This window comes from Silurus aristotelis (genome assembly GCF_946808225.1).
Source record: "Silurus aristotelis genome assembly, chromosome: 4".
Classification (NCBI taxonomy): domain Eukaryota; kingdom Metazoa; phylum Chordata; class Actinopteri; order Siluriformes; family Siluridae; genus Silurus; species Silurus aristotelis.
Window position 1 is genome coordinate 9,815,028 of NC_139577.1, and position 19,353 is coordinate 9,834,380.

General features: G+C 41.7%; 1 protein-coding gene and 1 long non-coding RNA gene across 8 annotated transcripts in view; one reads left to right on the top strand and one right to left on the bottom strand.

Annotated features, from left to right (window-relative positions):
* LOC310725326 overlaps positions 1-19,353 on the bottom strand; it is a 517,016-nt gene that overhangs the window by 441,295 nt on the left and 56,368 nt on the right. The gene's annotated exons all lie outside the window — the stretch shown is intronic.
* Positions 15,328-17,310, top strand: LOC310725299 (uncharacterized protein). Of its 7 annotated transcripts, XR_014533295.1 has the most exons (5): positions 15,328-15,556; positions 15,729-15,900; positions 16,051-16,076; positions 16,374-16,524; positions 16,773-17,310. XR_014533295.1 is itself a non-coding variant. In XM_083540162.1 (4 exons), the coding sequence occupies exons 1-4, from the start codon at positions 15,494-15,496 to the stop codon at positions 16,418-16,420; spliced, it is 354 nt and encodes a 117-aa protein (XP_083396288.1). In that variant the 5' UTR covers positions 15,328-15,493; the 3' UTR covers positions 16,421-17,310. The 7 variants fall into 7 exon arrangements, 2 of the variants coding, with proteins under 2 accessions (XP_083396288.1, XP_083396289.1); XM_083540162.1 differs by having other exon boundaries at positions 16,005-16,076; positions 16,374-17,310; XM_083540163.1 differs by having other exon boundaries at positions 16,374-17,310.

Sequence of the window (19,353 nt, forward strand, 5' to 3'; positions counted from 1 at the left end):
TCTCCCACAGTGGTGCCGAAACCCGGGAACCACCTTTAGATAATGGGAAAAGGGACCCAGGTCAGGAAAATGACAGAGCCTTCTCCAATGGCCGAGCTCGTGAAAGCGATCGCTAAACTCCAGCAGACGCAGCACCAGGCTCTCCTTCAGGTACGGGCCGAGCAGGAACAGCGGTTTAAGGCTGTGGTTCGAGCACAGGCGGAGGACCGAGCTGCGTTCCGCAGCGCCCTGAGCTCGAAAGAGGCACCGGAAAACGAGCTCTCCGCCTGTTGCCGCTGCTTTCTGGGGAGGCCCAGCTAGCGGCCCAGCAGCTGCCGGCTGATCAGATACTGGAGTACGAAGATCTGAAGCGAGCTATCCTCCAGCGGGTCGGGCGGACGCCAGAGCAGCACCGACAGCGGTTTCGTGCTTTGACTCTGCGCGAGGTCGGACGGCCGTTCGCCTTCGCCCACCAGCTTCGCGATGCATGCCGGAGATGGCTGCGGGACGAGGGCCGGAGCACGGACGAGGTGGTGGATTGCGTGGTGTTGGAGCAGTTCATCGCCCGTCTTCCGCCGCGGACGGCGGAGTGGGTGCAGTGCCAGCGACCGGAAACTGTGGAGAAGGCGGTACAGCTGGCAGAGGACCACCTGGCGGCGTATGCCGGGGCGGATGGATTCCCCGGATCTCCTTTTGACTCTCCTCCTTCCCGAACACCTGGTTCTTTCTCCGCTCCTCCCATTCCCTTACCCCGGAAACGGGGGCTAATGTTCTCGGGGGAGGCAGCACCGGGGACGTCCGTTACGCGGCAGACAGACCCCGCCCTACGGGGGATTCCCCCCGGGGATTTCCCCCTCGAGCAATCGCGGGACGAAACGCTCCGACACGCTTTCGACCAGGTGAGAGATATCGATGGTCGACAAATCCAACTAGATCGCGCGCTTTCCTATCCCTACTTCGCCGTGATTAATGATAAATTATACCGAGTGACGCAGGGCACTCGAACCGGAGAGGAAATGACCCAGTTGTTGGTCCCGAAGAGCCGCAGGGAACTTCTTTTCCATGCGGCTCATCATAATCCGATGGCAGGGCACCTGGGCTGTATAAAAACACTAGACCGCTTAATGGACCGTTTTTATTGGCCGGGCATTCACGACGATGTGCGTAGATGGTGTGCGCCATGCCGGGAATGTCAGCTGGTGAATCCGCCGGCCATCCCAAAAGCGCCGTTGCGCCCTTTACCACTAATCGAGGTTCCCTTTGAAAGAATCGGCATGGACCTCGTCAGGCCATTAGAGCGAACCACACGCGGACATCGCTTCGTATTAGTCATAGTGGATTATGCGACGCTCCATCCGTTCGGAAGCCTTCAGTTTGTACTATCCTGGTCATAGATTTGCGGTAACACCAGACCACATAATCAACTAGATATAAAGGATTTCAGGAGTTAATCACGAATTATACATTTATTTGCCAGGCAATAAGCAATAAACAAATGTCACATCTAAAACAAATTATAGAAGAAAGTTACATAACATGATTAGCATAAAACCAAACTTTGATATCTCTATAAAAAGGTCTCAGTCTGATTGGAAACATGATCTCAGTCCCATATCAATAGAACAGACCTCAGGTTTGGGGAAATTCTGTTAAACTGACATAAGGATTGCCTTAGGTCACATCCCAAAAAAGGGCTTGCAAAGCTTTTATCACTTTAGATTTACAAGTGTTTACGATAGTTTGCGTATTTAAGCAAAATTGGCGAAAAACTTGTTTCGCCTCAGCTGTTTCGGAAACTCCCTTTCTGCCTCCTCGCATTTTGCAATGTATTCTAACGCATGATGTGTGCACACAGACCTCACCTGACCTCCCTGTTGTTTGTCATCAGGAGATGCAGACTGACCACCAAGACTATGGCGATCTATGCCATTGTGCACTTGCACGAACTCGACCATCCCCACCTTATCCTTCCTACTGGTCTCCTACTGATTACACTCCTACATCTCCAACGTTCTCTCTCCCAACTATTATTTTCCTCCAATGCCTTCACCTAAATCTGACTCTAATTATTCCCACATATCCTCTCTACTCCCATGGACTACAGGCTCTTTTATTCAAATAAGCATGCCTTTTAATTTATCCGCACACACTCATAACCTCAGTTAAGCCCTATTCTACTCTATGTGTTAGTATAAGTATAATTTTACTTGGAGTAAATTGGCTAGATATGTTTGATTATGACATAGGCTACATAGGTTAAATCAAACTATTTATGTTACATTTATGGTGTCTAATATGTTGTACACTAATTATTAGCTAAATATGTTTGATTAATTACGATCCAAGTTAGTTTAATTAAAACACAGTACCAATGAAGCCTAGTTCTACGTTTTTGTGAGCTTCAAGCTGAACTTTGTAACTTTCCTCTGGAGATAAAGTTTCAAACACAGGAAAAAAATACAAAATGACATATGCCCAGGCTCAGTTTACAACTGCCAGTGGTAACTAGAATGAAGAAAAACAGATAACAGAGAAAATTAACAGACAGAATTCAGATCTGACTGAACTAACAGTCTTGGTAAAGAAACTGTTGAGCAGCCAGGAGGATCAAAAAAATAGTTTGATGCAGCTGGAAGCTATAGTTGGAGCATCACCATGGACTATCGTATCTTATGCATCAACCTAAAGATTTTGGGAAGGGTCTTCACAAATGGTTTTGTTTTTTTGTCCATGTAACAGAGTATCGGTCAAAGGTCCCATTGCTAATTGGGACTAATGTGATAAGGGTTTCCAGAGATGACCTCTAAGGGTCATATGGCAAAAAATGTCTGGCCAAAGTGAAATTGGCTTATCATAAGTGGCACACTGCATTCATTGCTCTAAGGAAAAGTAAACCTGGTGGAGCTAAGGGCAAAGATGTACAGTACACTATGCTAGCCACAGAATAAAAATACCAGCTGGTAAGAAGCAGGATGTTATTGGTAGAGCTATGGGTGGGCCAAAGTAACCACAGTACACAGTTCTGCTGAAGAATGAGCCCTCAAAAAAACTTCCAGAAGGCCTTATAATTGCTAGGCTGCTTGCTAATGTAAAAAGAAAAAAGAAAAAAAAGGTTGTGTATGTCTGCCTTTTGAATCTGTCTGAGAAGGATGTGATAGGTAACCCAAGGACCCTGTTGGAAGATGGTTTTCTCATCCAAAATATTTATTCAAATTAGAGTTTTTAAATCTTAAGTGGGCAGTTACATGACCACCTCTATAATTTTAAACCTCTTCTTTCCAGCCAGTAGCATTATGGAAAAACAATGGCCAATGGAAAATGTAGCCAATAAGTGCAGGATTCTAACGATATATGGTAGGATTTTATTCTATCCCCACATTTTATCCCCACGTGTGTGAGTTTTAGTTTTAGAACTCTTCACAAACACTTATGGTCGAAGCAGTACATGCGTAGTGACGAACCAGGGAGTAATGCAGCTCTTAGTTCGGCACAAACAGCTGTTTATAGCTCCTGCTAACTGGACTTTGTTTACAAAAAAGAAAACAAGGAAAAAAATGGAAAATCAAAAAAGTTGTTTTATCGGAGATTTGCAAAAAAACAGCAATGTGGAACATATTTTTGGTGTCGGAGTAACAACAGAGACTTTGAGATCTACATGAAGATCCGATTTTTACATCTGTAAGTCACAAAATATCTCCCTTTACAGTTTTATACGATTTTATTGGTTTTATTGCCCGTTTGTTTTAATTAGAGAAATGCTTGAAAAGTAAGTGTGTGTGTGTGTGTGTGTGTGTGTGTGTGTGTGTGTGTGTGTGTGTGTGTGTGTGTGTGTGTATTGTTGAGATTGGAATGGCCGCACATCAATATGAATGGCAATGACTGTAAAACAATAGCTTGTCTGGCTACCTGGTCATCAGTATGAATGCCAAACCAATATCAATAGCCCCAAACATGTATAACAAAAGCTTTGACCCTCTTAGGCTTCGGGGTTGCGTGACCGCAGCTGATAGCCAACCGATAGCCAACCGATGGTCAGCCATTCTTTAATATGCAGACTGTATGAATAGAGTATGAATGGCCACCTGAGTTTAGCAGGTGTCTCTCAAACAGGGGAAGGGAGAAAAGGATCAGACATAGTCTCAGATAAATGTTTGTAGAAATCTCATTTGTTATGAAAATCTTCATTACATTTGAAATATAAACTCTTGAGACATGTCGCTTTCAACCCAGTACTTTTCTAAATTGCTTCAGGACTGATTTCATGTATTCATATATGAAGAAAAAAAATTCAATTCAGGATTTTTTTTTTTTACAGTACTTAATCATCAGTACTTAATCATCTTAATCATCTATCTTTATCATCTATTTTTTTTTACAGTACTTAATCATCTATAATTTTTACAAATATCAACTTTGAATAATAGACAGTAAAACTCAATGTGTCTTCTTTTTAAAGATATTTAAATTGTGTATGTAGCCCACTTTTATCAGGAACTGTTAACATTTAAATTTAGGTAGGGCATTTCAGCTGTGAGTCCCAAAATCTGAGCTGAAGGCTCAGAGGTTAAATATGTAATGAGCAAAACAAAGTTGGATGCAACAGGCCAGCGCTGGGTGTCACAACTTGCCATGTTTGACTTTGCCATTGAGTACAGACAAGGGAAGTCTAACTCTGTTGCCCTGAGCACCATGCTAGGAATGTTGTCTGGTCCAGCAGACTTCTGTGGGTTAACTCTGTATAGAGTTTTCCTCACATCAGCTGTGGTTAGACAGAGCACCTGAGCAACTAGGACAGTTTGGCCCTTGCTGTTCTTAAGTTCATCTTGTCCTGAAGAGCAGGGGTGGCTCCTGCTGGCCAGATTTTCACCTGTTTCAGAGCCATTTAGAGCGTCTGACGAGCGATGTGTATGCTGGAATTGGCATAACAGAGATGTAGTCCAAGTAGCCGAGGTGGGGAAAGGGCTCCGCACGATTTGTGCTGGGGAATGTTTGTGTAAACAAGAGCCAGTGCGTTCGCTCCTCTTGTTGCAAAGTCCACATGATCATTGAGCTTAGGGAGAACAGTCCTGAGATTTACATGGTTGAAATAATAATAAACAATCCATCGGGGTGAGAATTCTGCAGGTCACTAATAGCGCCATAGAGTTCACACAGTGCCTCCTTAACATTAGTGCTGAGAGGAATGTACACTCCCACAAATAAAACACTGATGAATTCCCATGGTTAATAAAATGGTCTGCATCTTACAGTCACAAACTCCACCTAGCGATGAGCAGTAGCATGAGACAAGTACAGTTACTGCACCATTCCGTGTTTATATAAACACACACCACCACCGCAAGTCTTACCGCACAGAGCTGCGTTTCTGTCGGCACCAAACACGGTTAGCCCATCTCGCTGGATGGAGGCTTCTGGAACTCTGTCGCTGATCCACGTCTCAGTGAAAACAAAGATGCAGCAGTCTCTGAACTTTTGCTGCGTGGTCCGCTGGAGTCGGATGTAAACCAGTTTATTGTCCAGGGAGCAGACGTTTGAAAAAATAATGGACAGAAGAGCCAGCCGGCTAGGGTTAGCATTTAGCCTAGCATGCACACCCTCCTGCTTTTCACTTGTACTATCCACTTCTCCTGGCCACCGGCATCAGGTGACACCGAGGGCTGGGGGCCTCGTCTTTGTCTTTGGACTTAGTGTCCAACTTTACATACAGCTTCTCATATGCCCTTTCCTTGGCTTTCGCAACACGTCCCTCTTTTCTTGCTGCCGCATCTCCTTGTAGTTCTGCCTACTTTTCTCCTCACTCTGTCCATCCGAATTTTGTTTTGCCAACCTCTTTCTCTTTTTGCTCTTCTGCACTTCCTCATTCCACCACCACATCTCTTTGTCTTCCTTTCTATGTCCAGATGTCACACCTTTCTAGCTGTCTGCCTTATTACTTCTGCAGTAGTTGCCTAATCATCCAGCACCTCTTCACCACCACCAAGCACCTGTCAATCCATCTTATTTTTCTTTTAGTCCTCACTCTCCTCCTCTTCTTCTTAACCTCCAAAACCATCCTACTGTCTAGCTACACTGTCCCCTGCCAACACCTTACAGTCTCCAATCTCCTTCAGGTTGCATCTCCTACATAGAACATAGTCCACCTGTGTGCACCTTCCTCCACTCTTTTACATTACCCTATTATCTTCCTTCTTCTGCCCTTCAACATTCCACCCCTTAAGGCAATATCTACCTATCACCTCCTCATCACCTCTGTTCCCTTTACCTACATGCCCATTAAAGTCTGCCCCATTCACCAATCTTTCGTTCCTAGGTACACTTTCTACCACTTCATCTAATTCACTCCAGAATTTTTCCTTCTCCTCCATCTCACAACCCACTTGTGGAGCATAGGCACTGAAGACATTTATCATCACCCCTTTCACCCCTGAACTTTCAGCTTCACATTCATAACCCTATCAGAAATTCTCTTCACCTCCACTACACTCTTACTAAACTCTTCCTTCAAAATCACCCCTACACCATTTATCTTTCCATCCACAACAGCAAAGAACAGTTTAAACCCACCTCCAATTTTCCTGGCCTTACTCCCTTTCCACTTGGTCTCCTGGACACACAACATATCTACCTTTCTCTTCTCCATCATATCAGCTAACTCTCTACCTTTACCAGTCATAGTACCAACACTCTCCTACACTTCTCTTTTCCCTGCTGTCTTCCCAGCTGACAAGCGTCAAGGTCAGGGTTCTTAAGTAGGGGCTTGATAATGTTGTACAAACAACTCGCAGTTACAGGTTTTGCTTCCAGAAGATAACAGCCTTTATTATCACTCAACAAAAGCCAGAGTTGGTTCCCCGAGCAACTACCCTCTGCGGCCTCACTTCCACATTATATATCCCTGAACCACAATGCATTTCTATACATCCCACTTCTCCATCCATACATTGTTCACACAACATCTGTGTCTACCGTATTTTCTGGACTATAAAGCCGCTACATTTTTCCCCACGCTTTGAACCCTGCGGCTTAAACAATGAAGCGGCTAATTTATGGATTTTTCTGGCTTTTTCCCGGTTTCACAAGCTTCAAGCCAAAAAACTCAACCCCATAACATTAGACCAATAAAATTGCCGAACGGATTCAGATGAACCAATGAAATCTTTATATCAAATCGGGTGTGCTCTCACTGAATCGGCCTGCACCACATCATAAATATGGATGAGGTTCCTCTGTCGTTTGACCTGCCTCTCACTCAGACTGGCAACAGGAAAGGCGAATCATTCGTCACGCTGAAAACAACCGGGCATGAAAAAACACACTTCACCTGTGTTCTGAGCTGCACGGCATCGGGAGAAAAGCTTCCACTGATGGTGATTTCTTAACGCACGACGATGCCAAAAGAAAAGAAATTGTTGTGAAAGGAAGGAGGAAGACAGTGAAAAATTACTTTCTTGGTAGGCAACTGTTTAGATACAAGCCATGTAACAGGCACTGTCTTTTATTAAAGCCTGTTTAAAGTTAATTTGTCTTAGTGTTCCTGCAGCTTATAGACAGGTGCGGTATATTTATAAATAAAAATCTTTGTAAAATTCAGTGGGTGCGGCTTATATTTGGGTGCGCTTAATAGTCTAGAAATTACAGTAAACTAGGGCCTCCTTAATACATACAATGGTGGTATTAAAATGTCTAGGTACAAATACACACACGTAACAAGCTAAAAAAAATTATACGCATGGCAAATTCCTGTACGCACACATATCAGAAGAACATTTTAATAGAAGATACATACATAGGTATATATATTTGATAAATGTTATACTTCCACAATAACTGCCAGTTTGAACAATTTAGGTACATACCAGTGCTGATGGAAGAGTAGAACAGGTTCAATTACTTTTTATTTTTTTATTTTGATGAGGAAATAAATGAAATTAAGTAATTCTCTTGAATAGGAGTAAAACTTTGTAATTGGTTGTCTGGTATAATTACAATGCTATCTACAGGGTTATTTATAAAATATTTTGGATTTATATAAAAAATAAATGGAAGATTATTGATTAAACTTACTGCTGTAGTTGATGTAAATGTATGCTTAATATGGTGAGTTACTAATGCGATGACTGAGGCAGATTTTAAAAGAAATAAGGTAATGAAAATAGCAACAGACAGTGAAATTATGACTAAATTTTTTATTATTTTGAATCCAAATGTAAATCAAGAGTGTGTCCACCAATATGAGTGAGTCCTATAACATTCTGAATAATTCCTACTGAATCTAGAATGAACACAACTGCTGTTCCCTTTCAGGAACTCAAGCAGCGTCAAAAACGCTTTGGGAAAGCGCCCGAGTGTTCACGCTCTGAAATAATGTATGTAATCAATCAAAAATTGGACGCTGGCCATCACCAGTGGGGTGACATCACGACCAGGAGTATAAAACGCATATCGAGTGAAGGCAGCGGTAGCTTCTGTCTGTTCACGAAGCGCTCTGTGTGTATGTGTTGAATTGTCTGTCAATTGTTTGTCAGAAAAAGAAAAGTGAATAAAAATAATAATAATTATATATATAATTTTTTATTTTTTTTTTACTTTTCTTTTTCTTAACCCTAACCCTAGAAATCCCCTTACTGATATGCTGAAGTGTCAAATACTTATTTTCCCGATATATATATATCGGGTAATTACAGCTTCTAGACGCCTCTTGTATGGAGAGACCAGTCGTCTGCATTGCTCAGGAGTGATCCTGGCCCATTCTTCCACACAAATGGTCTTTAAATCTTGAAGGTTCCTTTGACATCTGGTTCCTTTTATGAACTCGCGCTCCTCGCGGTTCTGCACCGCTTTCCCTGAGGCGAAGCGGCACGGCAGTTCCTGGACCTCGCAAAGAGGGTTTCGAGATGGGCTCCAACCTCACCTGCTTGGTCCAGCACTCGCTCACAGGCTCAGAAGCATGCCTTTTGGTGGTTTCTTCTCCCCCCTGCGACGAGAGCATTAGCTCCGCCTCTCTTCCTCTGATGGGGGGGTTGTGAGCTAGGTTTGAGGAGCTATGGAGTTGGGAGCGGAGCTAGGTCGGTTCCCGGGGGATGTTGCTGAGCACATTCTGTAAATGATCTGCGCATATTGTGCCACGCTCATTCTGGTCGCATTTTCTATGCGATCTTTCCACTTTCTAAGAGCACTCCTTGAGAGGGGTGCTCTCACTCCTCGTAGTAAAAAAAAAAAAGCATAATAAAATAAAATACAATAAATAATGTTATTAATAATAATAATAATAATAATAATAATAATAATAATAATAATAATAAAGAAAATAAGCAGTAAGCATTTTTGGGGTTGTGACCTGTGCCGTAGCCAAGCTACATAACTTGGCCGGCTCATAAGCAGAAAGTCCCTCTGTCCAGTAAGCTGGACGAGCACTCTCTGACACCAGGTCGCCACCTCCATGTCGGGATCTCCCGTTCTTTCCAGACCTGTGCACTGAGGTGTCATGGTCATGGGCGAAGCCCCTTTCAACGTTGTATTCACACGTCATGGGGCGGAAAGTACACGGGTATGGAGCGGTGCTGCGGGTTGAAGATGCTGCGGGTTAAAGAGACGCTTGTGCGATATCTCTCTCCCGGGATCGCTTCCTCCCTCAAGACCCTGACATAAGAGTGGGAGGTGCCCCAGGCAGCCATTTTGATGAGCTACGCCGTACGGCGGATCTGGCTCTCAGAACCACTAAAGAGATCTCCAGGGCCATTGTCTGGTCTATAGCTGCCCTGTGTCCACAGAAAGGCACCTGTGGCTCACTCGATCAGAGATGTCTGATAGAGACTGGGCCATACTGCTGGATGCCCCGCTAACACCTTCTGGCTTCCTCTGCGAATCCCTAAGCTAATAGCAGTGGTTGAAATGTTTCAGGAGAATAAGAAACAGGTGGCGGCATTCCAGCGATACCTTCACACCCATGGAACAGAATTAAACTCTCTCCTTAGGAAGGAGGCCATCAAGGTGGTCCCTATCTTAGATCGTCAGCTGGATCCAGTCCACTGCCCAGTTGGTTCAGTGCTGGATTCCTCCAGGGACAGTTTCCCAAGGGTCTGCCATTTCGGCTTATCACGCCCCTGTGTCTGGCCAATCTCAGGCAGAGACTCACTGGTAACGCGTTTTCCTGATGGCACCCAGAGGCTGAGGCCCCCGGTACAACCTAGAGTGCCTGGGTGGAACCTGGCTGTCGTGGAGGCACCTTTTAATCAAGACCGTGTTCTTGTTGGCCATCTGCTCTTTTAAGAGAGTAGGGGACCTGCAGGCCGTGGCCCCCTTCTTTCTGTACCCCTGTATGGGTTACACCCCCAAGGTGCCCTTGGTCATCCCCCGGTTACAGGCATTTTATCCTCCTCGGTTCCAGGCCCCAGACCAGGAGAAACTGAACCAGCTCAGCTGAAAGACAGATCAGCTGATCGTCCGCTATGGCCCTTCCAAAAGAGGCCTCCCTGCTAATAAGCAGACTCTGAGCAGGTGGATTATTGATGCTATCACATCATCTTATGAGTCCTCTGGTCTTCCGCTTCCTTGGGGGTCTGAGCTCAGTTTACACCGGAGTGTGGCTGCCTCAAAATCTCAAAGTCCTCTGGAGTTCCCCTCCAAGACATATGAAACGCTGCAGGTTGGTCTACCCCACTGACATTTGTGCGGTTCTATAACCTAGACCTTAGTGCCACTCCTGGCCCTCGAGCTGTGACTCGTCAGTCTAGCTTGATTGGACACTCGTTCCCAAATTGTTAAGACACAGCTTTAGTTCCTGAAAGGGAAAAACTCTAGGTTATGTATGTAACCCTAGTTCCCTGAGGGAGCGAGATGTTGCATCTCTATGCCACACCTCTGGCGTCCCTGCAGCGCTTCATTCTCCCTTACAGTAGCTGCTGCTGCCTTCACTCGATATGCGTTTTATACTCCTGGTCGTGATGTCACCCCGCAGGTGACGGCCAGCATCCAATTTTTGACTGATTACACATTTTATTTCAGAGCGTGAACGCTCGGGCACGTTCCCAAAGCATTTTGACGCAGCGTCTCGCTCCCTCAGGGAACTAGGGTTACATACGTAACCTAGAGACATTCTTAAAGAGTCTTCCTGATTATCAAATGAATATTAAAGTCACCAACAAGTCTAAAAAGTGATAAAGTCTGCAAATTCTACAAGAAAATCAGTGCAGGGCCCTGGGGGTTTATAAATAATAATTAATGGAATTGATTGCCTAGGCTTGCTTTTGGACACTAAATATTTTATGTTGGTGTAAAAAACTTCGAATGTAATGCATTTGTGTTTAGTTTTTTTGTGTGACCCTTAGATTATTATTATAATAGCTGTGACTCTGCCTCCACTGCCATTTAGACAGGGTATGAAACTATACCCAGGAGGACTCATTTAATTTAATATATATTTGTTTGATTTATTCCACGTTTCTGTCAAACACATTACATTAAACTCCTGGTTGGTCATTCTTATTTAATGTTAATTAGGTTACATAAACATACTTTATGAGAATTTCTACATTTTGGTTTTGCTTAAGGGACAACCACAGTCTTTATTTGGTGGACCCTGAGTGATGACTCCATGCTAGCACACGGTCAGTTTAGCATGTCTGTAGCTCACTGGCCTTGGCTCTGAACAGTCACTCATTAACTAGTGCTGTTCAGAGACTATGACCTATACTACAAGTAATTAGAGCTGCACCTTCCTGGGTGGGATGGATACCGGCCAACGTTGCCCTCAAAATAGCTCCAAATTTTTATGAAGCCCACATTGTTTTTAGATCACCACTCGGACATCCAGCAGTTCAGCGACCATAAACTGCTGTAGGATGCATCACCACACCAAATTGGGATAGGGCCAGAGCATATTACAGCATCGGACATTGCCTTTGCTAACTGACACACCTTTATAATGTTACTCTTTGTAACCTCTGACTGTTGAATGTGTATATTAGCAGCTCCTCTGTGAAAAATCTTACAGAACCACTGCTTTCATACAAACCTAAGCTGACCTGCTATGTCCTGCACCCTGTCTCTGGTATACACCTAACCTGCACTGCTGCCCCTAAAGGTCCAGCTAATTTCACGTGCCTCAGAATAGAATCTCCCATAACCAGAGCTCTTTCAGGTTTCTCAGCAGGTGAATTACTGTACAATCAGTACTTCATTTGGTAGATACTCTTTCCTCAGATTACCATTGGAATTGTCTCTGCATTATTCACTATATATAATTATTCCACAAAGCAATGGAGAACATCATCGAAGGACTTTAAGAGTCAGAGAATACATTGATTAGATTATCATTTGAAGATATTCACTATAAAATATATTCACAATAATATACTGACCAAAGTCCTGCAGAAAATTGATAATTGGGTGAACTGAAACTGAAAAACAAATGTCAGTTTGGTGTTTAAGAACTTGTGTTTCTTTAAGATCAAGTAAAGGGATACAGTCAGACAAAGAGAAGATTGATGCCATTCTAGAAATTAAAAGTCCCACAGACAGAAGAAGAGTGCAACGTGTTATAGGTATGGTGAACTACACAGGAAAGTTGATTATGAATCTTTCTCTCTAAAACATCATGCCGGTAACCGATTAATCAACCAACAGTTTAGCTCAGGTTTTGTCTGGTTTGTAGATAGGTATGTCTGTTTTCTGTCCTACACACAAAAAAATAGGGGTATCGTTTCTGTACCTAAAGGTACATTTGCCATGAAAGTACCCTGTAAGGTACAGGAAATGGTCCTTAAGGTGACAACTGTGAACCTTTGTTTTAATTTGTAAGGTGGGGAACCACCCACTGGTCCAACGGCGGTTTCCAGAGGCGTGGCGAAGGATTCTCGCGCCTCCTAGTCTTTCCTTTCACATTAGATAATAAGATTTGGATTAAAATATTTCTTCATTTTGGTTATTGACCTCTTATCTGACTCCAATTAGATACAACATAATAAATATTTGCATAGGTTGTTATTTTACTAATAGTATAATTTTGATTGATGTTTGTTTAGTTATTCTGATTAAGCTCTGGCATTACACTCGTTCATTCGGTTCTCATAGTCGCACATGATCCTAGTATGGGCCCTATAATTAATATACTGGTCAACGGTCATAAGCGAATCAGTATTGGTCGCTGCCAGAGGTTGGACTATACGCTTAAGCGGCCGCTCTCTGCGTGCTCAACTTTGAACATACTTTATTTAGTCCCCTTAGAGGTGACACTTAATTACTACAATAATTATTTCTAACCACAGGTAATGAATAGAATAATATTGAAATAATCAGAGGTTGAGGCTGACCTTATTTAGAGTGATCAGAAATGTTACTCTAAACGGAAATACATATTGTTAGCCTCCACGCTTTTAAGTACACTTAAACTAACGCCAGGTGCTAGTCGTATCTCTCAAATCCTCAGCTGATGTATTATTCACTATCTAACTGGGATTTAGGCCGAACCTAGCCTGATTTCAGCCTTACGGTAACTACGGATGCAACGTTATTACTTGCAGTGTCAACATTTACCGAGCAACACAGAATAAAATCAAACATAACAATTTATTAAGCAGGTAAGAAAATCACAATTCAAAGCCAATTCATAGTTCAATTAAAATATAACATAAATACAAACCAATAGTATTTACATTTAAACAGGAAATATAAAACCTTTCATACCTGGTAAAGACAACACACAGTAATTGTGCGGGATATCTGTTTACAGATTCCCTGAAATGTTGGTCAGTTCTCCTTAAATACCCAGATAGAGTAAACATTATGTAAAAAATTTTTAGCAATGGAAGTTTGCATTGATTGGTTCTTACAGACCTGTGGGAGGCACCTCGCCTGTATACATTTGTAGTGGGGCCCACGCCCCTTGTATAGAGTTATGTTTTCTTAACTCTAATAAACCTTTTTTACTATTTGTTCTATTGCTGTGGGAATGGGACCTGTGTACCAGTCGCGATAAAACCTTTGTAATGAAATGAAACGAACATTTTCCGTTGTTATTTACATGTGATATGACCTTTCTTACACATAATCAGAATGTGTTGTAGAATGTCCTGTGTTTGAGAATGTAACAAGAAAAGGAGGGGTAGAGGAGTCAGACATTTGTCTGCAGATCTACCATTTGTATGGAGATGTGGTGTTTGAAGACCAAGGGTAGCTCTCCGGGGAGCCTACTGTATTCCAGATAAAGTTCTGGTTCTCGAGAGGGGTGTTGCGTGGTCTTGGTCCCCTGCCATGAGTCCTGGAGGAAACGTGTTGTGTCGTAAAGAGTTCTTTTGATGTCCTTGTTGCCTCGGGCACCTACAGGGCACACACCCTGCACTCTCGGGCATCCATGCTGTGTTCTCGGGGAGGGCCGACCTTTTGGTCAGGATCAAGCAAAAGTCTTACAAATTTAAAGGTACAAAATTAGTTCTGACAGCAAAGGGTACATAATTGTACTTTTAACAAGCTTATGGTACATTATGCAGCAAATCAGAGATCACAAAATCATAATTTAGAAGCCATTGGCTCGTCTATTCGTCTATTGCCTATTACTTGCAATAGGAGTGCATGAAATGAGCGAAAATGTCGGTTAATTGTCCATCCCTGTCGATTTTTTCTACGGATGAACTAATTCAGAAAGTAATTGAAGCTGGAATACAGATTAACGAAGAAGAGGCAAGGAAATTTAGGGGTAAGTAACCGAATCTTGATTTTTTTTTTTGTTCATAGCATGCTACTGTTAGCGATCAATAACGTTTAAAAGCATAACTTAAACTATCGTTAACTACACTCGTTAAGCACGTTATGGCTTGTTGCTAGTTGGGTTACACACAGTTATTTTGTTCATTTAGTCAAGTAAGCCATGTAAAATGCTTCCACTTAACATCGCCATTTAGCCCCTGCAGAATTGGGCAGCGCAACCTATTTTTCCCGCTTCGCACCGTCTGCTGTGGAATATCGAAATCTTCTCGAATTAAGCTTTTTTAAAAAATTGATTTTAGAATTTTTTATTTTTTTTTTTTATTTAAGAAAGCTGAAGGAGAAGTTTGGCCATACAAAGCAGTCCAGATCCACCAGTGCACCTGCGAGTTTGTGTCGAAAGCCAGCTAGTGTAGCATATGTAAGCCCACTGACATATGCATATCTTATTTTCCATAAATTTTTTTATATTTATATTTACTTTTAAAGCCTTTTACATTTCACTTAGTGCAGGACAATGTAAGGCAGATATTACAGACATTTAAATATTTTTTGCATACACCTAACTCTTTCACTGACTGAACATTAGGGCCCGGATTCACTTTTCACTTTTTCACTTTTCTGCCATTATCTGTCACAGTTTAAGCATTCTCTGTTTGTTGTTCTGACAAAGGAAACTTGTGTTGTGGAGGATTCAATGTCTGTTGAGGCCCATGTAAATGTTCTACAAAGTGAGTATCAGAAGAAACATCCAGACATCTTGAATGTCAAAGACCGCATGGCACGAACATTCTCCTGGAGACATCGATAAATCATGGAAGGAATGTCTGTGGAGGATGTAGTCAAAAAGTACCCATACTTAAGAACGCATGATGGAGTGAGTATTGAAAACATCTGTATGATACAGAGATGCAATTACCATTTTGGAAATTGCAGACATGTTGATTGCTGTCACGGAAAATAAACATTTAATTAAATAAAACATTTAATTAAAATAAATTTGCATTCAGTGATGCACTGAATGTTAATCATGTCTTCACATTCTACAGTTTTTTGATGAGATTGACCGAATCCATCCCTCACCAAGCAGCTTCTGTCATCGCTTCAGAGAGGGCTTTGCTAGAGTTCTGCCAAATGTGCTGAAACTTGCCACAGCAAAATCCCTGCTAGCAAAACAGTACACTGAAACAAGACAGGATGCCCTGGCTGAAGATCTACCAGGTAGAGACAGTCACTTTGCTAGTGAAACTCACAATATATGTAATTTGCTTTACCACATTGCAAAATATGTGATTGAGAAAGTAGGATATTTTTCCACATTGCAGGAATTGACTTAAGGGCTGTGCTTATCTTTTTGCCATCCATCTTCAGAGAAAAGATCGATTACTATGAAAGAGGTAGGCTTCTGAATTATCCTGCAATGCTGGCTGGTGGACCTTATGTTAGTACATGAACAGAAAAAGATAGCTTGGATTTGGGACTTTTCTGTCTCCGGTAGATGTGCTTCATTTTTGCCATAACTTTTATTTTTTATTTAAGACGTCTCCAGCTTTAGTATGAAAATTCTAGAGTAAATGTACCTGTAAAACCATCTACAATATATACACGGAATTTTTTAAATATAATAAAAGGCTAAAATGACTGACTTATTTATTTACATTTGAAAATGTTTCTTTTTGTTTTCTCTTATGTAGGACGACCCTGCTACCCCCTTTCCAACCATTTAACTGATGGAGAATGATTGGAAGATGGCAATCATTGGAAGAGGGCACAGCGTGGTGAAGGTGGATGGCATGGTTGTGTGCCAGTGCACCAGCCTAGACGAGGCCTTCATGACTGCCTTCTGTATGTATTTTACTTTTAACATCACATATCCACCACACCTGAAGAACACTCTCACTTTCCTTCAGAGGCGCATTGTCAACATCGTGGATGAGGGAGAAAAGCCACTGCCCAAAGTGCACATGGAGGACATTCAGTCTCGTTAAATTAATCCAACATGTTGGAATCGTTCATGCGCATCAATAAAATTTTAATATCACCTGTAGTATAAATAAGTGCCAGTCAACTTTTTTGCGTTATCATTTTTATAGAAAACATGTTTACAGGAAGCACAGATCCTTTGTTTTTGGACAATCTGATGACATAAATGACTGTCCCAGTGAAGAAGAGTGAGCAGTACAGCAACACAGCTTGAACCCTGATCAGCAAAATTCATCTGATCGAATTTCTCTGATACTCAATTTATTGTTAATGTGTAGTACAGAATATCCCGTATGAGTTCTAAAACTGAATTGAGAATGGTCTGTACTTTTATACTAAGAAATTTGTTACTTTTGTGATTAAAAAAATGTGAAAAATGCACTGCCTCTGTTTTGTATTTAAACAGGTATGCTCAAAATGCTCAAAGCCTAATGCTTCTGAAGGAATTAGAATTGAGTCTTTTCCCACCCATGCAAGTGTCTTTTTTTTTTTTTTTAGGACAAATCAGTTCAGCTGGATATTAGTGAAGGGCCCTGGGAGAATACCAGGATGTAATTTTAAACCGTAACATAAAGGTACATTTCTATCACTTAGGGTGCAAAATTGTTCTTTTAGAGGTACAAACAAGAAGGTACAAAAATGTACCAGTGTTTAGAGGTACATTTCTGTACGCGACAAAGCATTTGTACTCTTTTAGGTACATTACTGTACCTTGATTTTTCTGTGTGTATAATATCATCATAACAAGATTAGTAATATAGCTAAATACATACCTTTATCTTTTGCACACGTCCCCTCTTATTCTTTCCTCTTTTTTTTTTATTGGGCTCCTGATGAGTTCGATCTTTTTTGGCATCCATAATTTGAATTTAGATTCAGCTCTTTACTGATGTGACATCACTCCAGGTCTTGTCAGTTCTTTCACTGGAAACACTAAAGGCAGAGGTGACGGCACCCAATCCCTGCCCTTTCTAAGTGAATGAGTGAGGGTACTTCTCCGGCTGGTGTGTGCACACTCCTGAGTAGGTTCATTGACCCCACACAATGACATTATATTATTATTGACATGACCGTGCAAATGATTTAAATTATCATTATAAAAAGTAAAAAAAAAAAGATCTGCCCCAGCAGGATGCATCTCTCGGCAGCCGCCCATGTCGCTCATACTTAATCCGCCACTGATAGCTTATTTAATCCATGAGCATATATACTCTCTTCCTGTCCAATGAGTGTATATATTTTTTTTTATGCTAGGACAATGATAGGACAATTGATTAACACATTCACCAACCACATGCAGGCAACCAGAACTTCATTAGACCTGCCACACCCAGTTTAAACATTTAGGATGTTTTCTATGCTCTATTGTGAATAATATAAGGAGATTCCAACTTTTTTGAAACTGGGGTATTAGAATCCCACCATGATTAACGAGTATTGCAGGATTGTTTAGAATATGACTATGCAAATGTTAATATTGTTGGATGGCAACATGGATAAGGGGGTACATCAAATAGGAAAAAGTTGTTTGCTCCTCTGTAGTTTTCTGGTGTTACCTTTATTGTAATTTTCAAAGCTTTCAATTGACCTCCAATTGTTTTGGTATGGAAAGGTTAGAAACAGACTAATAGTTTTGTAAGCATACAATTGTATGCCATTATTGAATCATAAATATTTATCAGTAGTCCACACATACATATGGGTCTAAGGATGCCCATACAGGTTACACAGCAGCAGGAGTGTATATATTAACATAGCAGGAGAGCATAAATTAACAAATGATGTCTAACAGATTAAACAATAGAAAGGCTTATTGGCTCTACAATTGGTGAAAATGGTCAATCTACTTAAAGCTGTGGTGCATTCTGATCCTTATTCAGCACTATCAAGTTGAAAATGTAGCAGGATGGAAGTACAGGCAGGACATTAATCAGAGATAATACAAAGTATTTTTAAGTCAACCAAGAACAGTCATTTTCTTTCTGTGTTCACCTGATTATATTGTGTTAGCACGAAACAAGAGGTGGATCATATAGCCAAACAGGTAAAACAACCAAAAAAAAGTCAGACATGGAGCTAATTACATGAGCTGTGCATGGAATGTGGCAAAGATAATTGGATTGTGCAACAAATGGTTGACGTTTGGACAATATTCAGAAACTCTTTGTTTTTGAAACAGTTGGAACCCAGCCATTAGGGTTGCACAAACCAGTGCACTTTTAGTGCCAGTTCCAAGCCCGTAGACATTGGGCGGTTCGCGCTAGGAAGGGCATCCAGGGTAAAACATGTGCCAAATCAAATATGCAGATCACAAACCAGAATTTCATACCGGATCAGTCGAGGCCCGGGTTATCAACAGGTATTGTTAGCCAACAGGGTACCGGTGGAAATTGGGCTACTGTTGGTTAAAGGAGAAGAAGGAGAGGAGGAAGACGTCTAGCAGGGAAAGAAGTGGATAGTGGAGGTTAGGGTTGGTACTTTAAATAGTGGTACTATGACTGGTAAAGGGAGAGAGGTAACTGATATGTGTAAGCGGAGAAAAATGTATCGGTAAATATGTTGTGTGTCCAGGAGACCAAGTGAAAAGGAAGTAAGGCCAGAAACATTGGAGGTGGGTTTAAACTGTTTGAATTTTGTGTAGAAATGATCTTTCTGAAACTCATAAACATGTACTAAAAAGTGTGAAGCAGG